The sequence below is a fragment of the Cebus imitator genome, unplaced genomic scaffold (genome assembly GCF_001604975.1).
Source record: "Cebus imitator isolate Cc_AM_T3 unplaced genomic scaffold, Cebus_imitator-1.0 Scaffold194, whole genome shotgun sequence".
NCBI lineage: Eukaryota > Metazoa > Chordata > Mammalia > Primates > Cebidae > Cebus > Cebus imitator.
In genome coordinates, this window is record NW_016107509.1 from 450,909 (window position 1) to 460,351 (window position 9,443).

Consider the following 9,443-nt stretch of genomic DNA (forward strand, 5'->3'; position numbering starts at 1 on the left):
TGTTCCCTATAAGAAGAAAACTGTAGCTAGAACATGAACTGGGCATGTTCAGCTCCTGATGCTAAACAACAGATTCTAAACTTTAAAAGGCCCAAGTAAGACAAGAAAAGTTTGCGACAAGAGGATAAATTGAAGACAATCCACAAAAGTTGAACTGCAAAAGAGTCACATACCAACAGTAGTCATAATTCAGTTCATTAATTGATGATCATTGTGTGTACCAGGTACTATGCTAACTACTTTATGTGATTATATAACTTCATACATTATTATCATTAAGATTTTATTTGAACCTCACCGCAACCCTGTTATTATTCCTATTTTTAAAATGATAAAACTGAGGCTCAGGGATTCTAAGTAAACTGCCCAAGATTATTCAGTAGCAAAGCCTGACTTTAAGTCTGGTAAGTCTCATATGTCTACTTACAAAACACAGTCTTTCCACAACATACAAAGAGAAGAAAGGGCACAAGATAATGGCAACAATTATATCAGAAAAAAGTACCACTACAAGCAGACATTCTTCCATCCTCAGTTTCTTTTAATTTCTAAAGTGAATCCTGCCTGTCTCCTACTGACCCCTTCGGCTTCTCACTAATCTTTCCACCCCACATTAGCCAGAAATCTAGTCCATTCCCTAGAAGTTTGAGTTAAAGAGCAACTAACATAAAGATGCACATTCAGTGACCCCTTACTCTTAGGTGAAGGAAAGACAATGCTACAGGAAGAAGGATCACTCCAAGTGAGCATGAATTCGTAGAGTTCATATAGCAATCAAAATTTTCCACAAAGTCAACCTGACACAATTGGAGTTAGAGGTAGGTGACGGAGAGACACTTTAGACTGGGTGGTCATGGTAGGCTTTCCTGAAGAGAAGACTTGTGAACAGGGACCTATATTTATAGAAAGAATAAGCCATGCAAACATCTGGGGGAAAAGCATTACATAAAAATGAAATGGTACATGCAAAGGCCCTGAAGCTAAGGTTAGTAAGTTGAGGAAACAACAGAAGGTTGAAATGGAGTGAAAAGGGGGAAGTGGAAAGGGGTAAAATTCGAGAGGTAGGCAGAGGCCAGATCACAGAAAGAATTTAGACTTTGTTCTACCATAATAAGCCATTGTATGTTTTAAAGCAGGAAGTTGAAAGTGTGATCCCTGGACCAGCAGCATCAGCATTACCTGGGAACTTGTCAGAAACACCAGTTTCCTGAGCCCCATCTAGACCCACAAAAAATCAGAACTTTTGGGAGCAGGGCCCAGTAATACGTGTTTTAACAAGGCTGGAAGGTGATTCTGAAGCACATTAACATCTGAGAACCATTGGTTTCACGTAAGAAGGTGGCATGGTCTAATTTTTTTAATCACTTTGGTGTGGTGAAAATACATATTGTTGGACAAAAGTAGAAACCAGAAAATTAGCCCAGAATGTCTTGGTGAGATGATGATGATAACAGTGGAGATGAAGAGAAGAAGATTTATCACATTGCATGAATAAATTATTTTAGCACTCATTTCCCCAACTTGAATAATCTCTATGAATAAATAAATGAACCAGTGAATGGATAAATTAAGGACTAGAATAATGTTTAAACATAAAGTGGATGAGGTATAGAGAGGCTATCTTACTCCCTCACAGGAAACCCTATCAGCTAACTCCCTCTGAATCCTTCTGCCTGTGACCCTTCGGAACAGCTGCTCCCTGCGTTCAAGTCTCAGTCCTGGCAGACGAAAAAAGCCTCAGAGAGTCTCCATGGGCAACCAGTATAAAGTCCAAGAAGCAGAACTGTACAATCCTCGAGCTCTGATAAATAAAACAGATTAAGGACAGAATTTTAAAAGTAAAGAAAGGAAGGTCAGTGGTTAGAGGATAATTAAGAAATTAAAAAGAGAAGGGCTAGCTCGTACTCTCTGTTGCCTGTTCTGCTTCAACACCTCAACACAAAGTATTTAAATGCTGAGTTATTTCAAGACAGCTTTAAGCAAGCCCCATTTCAGAGATTAGGAAAACCATCTCCTTCCCACCCTTACCTCCGCAAAAATAACTAAAATAATGCTTGTCTGCACTTATTCTCAATTCTCAATAAAGGGATTCCTAAATCCCTTTAACTATAAGAAACACATTCTTTTTCACAATTAGAGATAAGAACATTTAAATTGTGTTTTCTTAAGAGTAACAACACACAGTTGTAAATAATTTTTAATTCAAGGGTGAATGACATCAGCTGCTCCACTTATTTTGACGGAAAAGAGAGAAAAAGTAGAAAGATGGAGTATAAAAGGCAAAAGAGGGAGTTTGACAGAAAAGTCATCAATGAGAAAAAATGTAAAAAAGGTGAACACAGTCAGGAAAGGCAAACATGACAAAATTGCTGCCAGCAGGTCCCCTTTGTCTTCATCAGCATGAGTGCAAATAAAGGCAGTGAGCAAAGGTACTTCAAGTCCCAGAAATCCGCCAACACCCAAGCAAAATATGCTAATAGGCCTATTTGGATCAAGTCAGACAACAAGACTCCTCTTTATACTGGAGTCAAATTCTCTGTTTTCTTTATACTGTGTCTACAATAAACAGAACTAGGAAAAGACCATTAATGCAATGGACAAAGAATCACCACAGGCCATATCTAGGTTGCTTCTAGACATGGGGAGGGCTGAGGCAGCTAACTGGAGAAAAAAATGTTCTGATTATAGCAACATAGTTTGGTTATCTATTTTGGTCACATTATAAGAGTCCTACTCCAATGTGCCTTAAAGGCATACTTTGGTTCACAAATGAGAATATTTCATCAATTATTTTATTTCAAAACAGAGCATTAATAATCCCAGAAAATAGAGTTTGATAATGGATATTGACACAAAAATATTAACAATAACAGTAATATACAAAGAGCAAACAGGTATGTAGTGGTCATCACATACAAGGAACTATTTTAAGTATACTAACATATTTAATTCAAACACCATACTTTGAAAGCAGCAAATTCAATGAGAGTGATTAAGTTTTATTTTAGGATGTGTGGAGAAAGATGAATTTGATATTCTTTATCTTCATTAGGATAAACCATTTAAAATCACTAACGGCCTCAAAGTAAAAGCCATCGCATGAGTTTAAATAATATGTTTTTCCTAGAACTACACTCTTGAGGATTAGTATGACAAAGTTTCAAAGCAATTCCCTTTGAAATGACAATTAACATAATCATCAAGCACTTAAAGTACTTGCGTTGTACTAGTTACAAAGATTATTTTTCCATTAAATTTTCTGTCCTTCTGTTCTGCAAAAAAACAAACAAACAAAAAACCACAGCACCCTCATAGCCAAAATTATGTTCTTGATCCCTATGGCAATGACTACTAGCCATAAATGTTAAGTGATCCTGACAGCAGTTCAAGAAGTACCACAGTTTGAATCTTGATTTCTCAAAAGTTCTTAAAATCTTACAAAGATAAATCACTGTGGCATATAAAGAATACTAACAAGGTAAATTAAAAATATATTGCCTCTAATGTCAATAAATTTAATCTAAAAGCTAGATTGAATGAGTAAGTAAATTTAGGCTTTTGTATTTGCCAGTTGCTTTCTGCCATAGCCAATTAGAGGTATACCTCATATTCATTTGGAGCTTTCTGTTTACAAAATGCTTTCATTGAAATTATCTCATATAATCATGACTCCTAATCCTTTACTTAGTTATTATCATCATGTTTTACAAAAGAGATACAGTTACTTAGTAAAAGATCTATGTGCTAGCAAGGCCTTGAAGTCCTGTTTTTTGACCTCAAGTATTCTTACTTTGCACCACATCACAATCACTTCAAGAAATAGGAGATAACAAAGCAAAATATGTAGCACGTGACTCTAAGTAAACCAATCCCTCTCACTAAACTGTGTTAAGATTGTAGTGATTTTTATCAACTCTACTTAAGAATTTTGAAATCCCATTCAAAGCAACTGGGTTGGTACCAATAAACCTTACCACATTAGTAAGGCATAAGATTCAACATCAGAAGAGAGAAAAAAATGAGAAGACTAAGGAAAAAAGGAAAAGCAATACCAAAAAGGAACTTCATTTAAAAGAATTAAGCACAAATAAGCCAAAGGAAATCACTCCAAGGGACACCCCAATAAGCCTTCACCCCCACCCACACTATAAGAACATAACCACTATAAAATAACGTTGACTGGGATAGCAGAAAATCACACACTCAGCAGCTATGTTTGAGTAATTACCTTTAATTTGCTCCCAATAATCACCAAAATCAATTTTTACTTACCCAATAACTTGATGTTCATAATACTGCAGTGTCCTCTTGAGAGTTTGCTGTATCGTCTGAGGCTAAAGAATAATAATAATAATAAAAACATATTATCAGCAAATCAGTACCATTCCCATTGTGAGCATCACAGGCAGATAGGTGAAGCTTCTGATTTATCTCTTGAGAGTTTTCCTTCTACAATATTCACCCATTTTGCATCATGCTGTGTATTTTCCCCACAGAAACTAGTATGAGGCACTGGGCAACTACCCAGAACTTCCCAGTTTCAAGTATAATAGTACTTCCTAGGAATGTTTTCTTCAATTCTTTTGTACCAGCTATTAAGTTCAATAAAATACTCATTGGCTGCCTACAATAAACCCAGGCCTTGGGGGTGGCAGGGACGGTGCCCTGCAGAAACATGAGTCATGGTTTTTCCTTTCTAGTATATGTAATCTGCATGAGGTAATGACCAACTGAAATGAAATGGCATGTCTTAATATTTTTTGTACGTTTTAACAAGGCTTTCAAGGATGGTCTAGTAAGCAGTGACAAACTGAGTTGAAATAGTCAACTTTATAATAAGAGATATTTTTAAGCTTAAACGATTTTTTTTTCCTGTTCTTCATCTGAGAAGACTAATAAAAAGGCAGAATAGGATAGGAAGCAGGTGATCCAGGGCCCCACAGCCGTGACTTCAACCAGCATTTGGCCTGACTTCCTCCATGTCCCAAGAGAATTCAAGCAAAGGTTCTTTCTGGAGCATACTGAATGATCCACAAGTGCTTGAAGTGGGGAGTGGGGGGTGGGAAACAGTGAGGTCTGCAACAAATATCTAAGCAGCTCATGACCAAATTTCATTATCTCCTCTCTGTGATGGCTCATGGATTAAGAACAGAGGTTCTCAATCCCAGATCAGGAAATGAGGCAACAAGACTGAGCCTGGAGTTTCAGACTTAGAGAGCCATCAGTGCTCTCTAAGTTCCACCAAGATGCTGGAACCTAGATTTTATTACGAAGTTATGATAAGAAGAACCAAGTTCTCAGTAGCAAGAGAGTGAATGTTTTAAATAACAAAAACCTGTACTCAATCAAACAGGAAAAAAGCAGTCAAGACCTCATCAAAACACTAATCCATTACAGCCAAGGATGAATTCTAGGGGACTATAAATGTAATACAAACCCTTCAAAATGAGAAGCAGTATGGTAGCTTGGGAATCTCGTGGGCTACTACTAATTAACTACACAAGCCTACTACTACCTCTAAGAAGGTAATCTGCAGAAAAGGTCTAGTATAGTGCTGTTACTTAAAAAGCTATTAATAAATATCAATTTCTAAACACCAATCCTTCAAAGTAGCTTTCTTACAATGTATCATCTAAAGGAGACCCCAGGGGCCACACACAGTGGCTCACACCTGTAATCCTAGCACTTTGGGAGGCTGAGGCAGGAGGATCATGTGAGGTCAGGAATTTGAGACCATACTGATCAACATGGTGAGACCCTGTCTCTCTAAAAACACCAAAAACTAGCCAGGCATGGTAGTGCATGCCTGTAGTTCTAGCTGCTTGGGCGGCTGAGACATGAGAATTGCTTGAACCCAGGAGGCAGAGGTTGCAGTAAGCCCAGATCACCTCACTGCACTCTGTCCTGGATGACTGAGTGAGACTCTAAGAAAAAAAAAGGAGACCCCCAAAGGTCTATGTCAAATCTCACGTGGACCCACTCCTTGTCCATCTCTTTATAAGAATGTCCAAGACAGATGTAACACTCTCCCTACCTAACACTCTTCAAATCTTTAACATCCTCCTTGGTAGGCAATGGTTAAAGTGAGAGGAAAGTGAGCTTAAATTGATTCAGGGGCATCCACTGAGATTACTCTACACTAGCATGTAGGAGAACCTTTTCACCACACAAATCTAAGGCCTCAGATACCTACTGCACATTAGCCAAGCCAATTCACAAATTAATTGTAGGAGCAATCAGCTCCTAAGTGTTCAAAGGAAGAGGTAGAGAGCAACTTCTTTCAGCAGCTGCTTTTCATTTATACCAGGCCTCAGACTGGCACAGATGTTTCTACTCAACCAAACAGACTCAGAGTAAATGGTATGCACCTAAGAAAGAAAAATTACTCCTGAACCAAGAGGCAGAGGAATGTTTGAGAAATTCTAAAGAGAAAGAATCAGATATAGGGATCCAAGTGCACACAGAAAGCATTCTTTAACAACCCAAGCCATGAGCAAACTAAGCTCAATCATTATCATTCACTAGCCCAGTACCCCTTGGATCTGGGCCTCTTGCACTGGCTTGGCAGTTGCTAAGCTAAGCTAACTTTCTCCTTGGCAAGAAGCTCAAAAAGCAGTGGATATCCACAGAGGGATTATCTTTCCAATAACCTCTGGTCACAAATGGAACACAAAGCAGGAACTCGAGTGTACATGGCTAGTTAAGACCAGAATGACCTCATTTGAAATAAAAAAAAAAAAAAAAAAAAAAAAAGGACTTTTTTTTCCTGTGCCAGGAATTTCCCAATCATTAAAAAGCACATATTTGTGAAAGGAGTTAAGCCTTTTAAAGAGCTGGCTTTTTTCTTATGTGAAGCAATTACTTCCACTCCCAGCAGGAGTTAAATTTATAGTTTCCAAATACATTAAAAGGAAAAGTTCTCTGAGCACATCTAACAAAGCTTCAGGTTGATAAAGCATTTATGCACTTCCTATTTCTTGCCAAAGTGGGTAGGCACATTCTAACTGTCTAAACCACAGGCATAGAGGCTGACTGCACAGCATCTCCTAATCTTTAGCAATCCAAGGCTGACTTCAACACAGTCCTGGCCCCTCCGACTATCTTATCACCATAAATTCATTCCAGTTTTCAGAGTTTGTCTGATGGCCTCAACCCATGGCCTCAGCAGTGAGAGACAAATTCACATAATCTCAGCCTCTCTAACCTAAGTAAAAAGCATGAAGTGAAGACTCACAAACAGGCCAAAGCCTTCCATCAGATGACTTCTGCCTAAAGGGTGGTAGGGTCCAGCTCTCAATAAAATTTTATTAAGTGCCCATGTACACCAGTGATGCTCTAAGAAAAAAAAAAAAGAAAAAGGAGACCCCAGAGGTCTATGTCAAATCTCACTTGGACCCCCTCCATGTCCACCTCTTTATATGAATGTCCAAGACAGATGTGACATTCTCCCTACCTAACACTCTTCGAATCTTTAACATCCTCCTTGGTAGGCAATGGCCAGTGATGCAAGTCACTGTCCATCAGTGGGAACAACGAGGGTTTTGAAGACATGCGAACTTTCTATCCTCTTCTTTAAGAATGCAGCTCTGTAACTGTCTCCTACTTAAGAGAACCATCCAACATTAAACAGGCCAAGATCCCACTCCTCTTTTGTGCATCTGTCCTTTTCTGCAATAAAATAATTGGAAAGATGATTTAGAAAAGAGGCTCTAAAGTCAAACTGAATTCAAAAGCAAGTTCTGTGACTCGCTAGCTAGATGACCTTGGGTAATTTACTTACTCTTCTGAAATAAGATTCCTTATGTGTACCTTATTTTTAATTTAATTATCTTTAAAAATTTTTTTTTATTTTTTATTATACTTTAAGTTCGGGTTACATGTGCAGAACATGCAGGTTTGTTACATACGTGTACCTTATTTTTATGGGAATACACTGAAATAATTATAGCAACATCTCTGACACATAGTAGGTGTAATAAATGAGAGATATGGCTATGCTAAGCTGAAAAATATGGTTTCTACCCACATGAGTCTCATAATATAGTGAATGAGCACAGAGTTCAATCAGAAAACTCATCCCACAGGTATAATGTTTCAAGATCTTCATCACCTAAAAAAATCCAATAAAGCTACCAATATGAGATGTTGACACTAATTCCAGAGAACAGAGAAAAATTCAGAAAAATGGCAGCTGGATTGACAAATATTTCCAATGAAACATTAAGATCAGTTAAGAGAGACAGTGATACAAGCAGAATTCTCAAAATTAAGGCTGAGAATAGTACTAAACCCAGGCCTGCCGGTTAGTGGGAAGGACGTTGAAACACCATAGCTAAGGTGAAACCCCCAAGTATTTATAACTGCTAAGAAACAACCCATGAACTTCCTTTCTTGTACCCAAAGAATGTGCAACAGGAGAGCTGAGTGGCCTAATAATTTTGTAGTCCTATGCTGGAGGATCAAAGAGACAAGGGTAGAAAAGGAGAAAATCCACTGTTCCTACTATCATAAAAGTCAAGAAGTCTGTAATTTTTCTCTCCTTTTTCAATCTAAGATAGAGATAGTGGCCTCCTAGTGTCCCAACTCAACACAAAGAAGCAGTGGAGAGGAAGCCAGCTGGAACGGGGAAGCAGCCATCGGTGTCCTGCACACATGTTTTCTGGGGTTCAAACAGAAGGTACCCAAAAGCCTCGATCATATGGCAGCAAAAAGCCATCTTCATCTCTGGACTCAATAACAGCTTCACTATACAGTACTTGACCAACAGTGACTGACCCCCCCCCAGACCAAATGTTATCCTCATGAAAGATCATGAGATCCGAACAGCCAACCACATAGTCCCAAAAGAGCCAGAGAAATGATCCCTGAAGAGTGGGAGGAAGCCGTCCCCAGCAGCTGGCCCTCCAGGCTCAGACAGTCCCGCTGAGTCTCCCACACAGTCCCTCCTCTGGATATCCACGCCATATGGTGCGGGAATCAGGAGGGAGGCACAGAGTAAAGGGGTGTGTGTGTGTGTGTGTGTGTGTGTGTGTTGTGTGCGCGCCCGCATGTGTGCACACACGCAGTATGAAACACAGTTGTCATTGCACAAAATACATGTTCATCTCAATTTTACAGAGACGAAGAACCTGCGGCTCAGGGAGGTTGAGAGCCACAAGATCACACACCCAGTAAGTAAATAAGTCACTGCAACCAGGACTGACTTCAAAGTGTGTCCTCTTGCACTAGATGCCTTTGAGGCTCCCTCCCCACCTTTCACATTCTGCAAGTCACACACACACACACAAACACACACACACATACACAATTTAAAAATAAACTTCTCATTTCTACTTAGTGATATATACTCACAAGATACAAACGAAAGGGAAATAACAGGTCTGCCTTTAAAGAAACATCCATAAAGAGCCATATTTTGGTTTTTGGGTTTTTTTTTTTTTTTT

The 9,443-nt window shown here is 38.8% G+C and overlaps 1 protein-coding gene across 3 annotated transcripts in view; it reads right to left on the minus strand.

Moving 5' to 3' along the window:
• The window catches only part of GUCY1A2 (guanylate cyclase 1 soluble subunit alpha 2), a 364,637-nt gene that overhangs the window by 328,729 nt on the left and 26,465 nt on the right, over positions 1-9,443 (minus strand). For all 3 annotated transcript variants that reach the window (XM_037745199.1, XM_017547043.2, XM_017547042.2), the window contains exon 2: positions 4,273-4,334. In XM_037745199.1, coding sequence (XP_037601127.1) covers positions 4,273-4,334 — 62 coding nt within the window. The remainder of the gene's footprint in view (positions 1-4,272; positions 4,335-9,443) is intronic.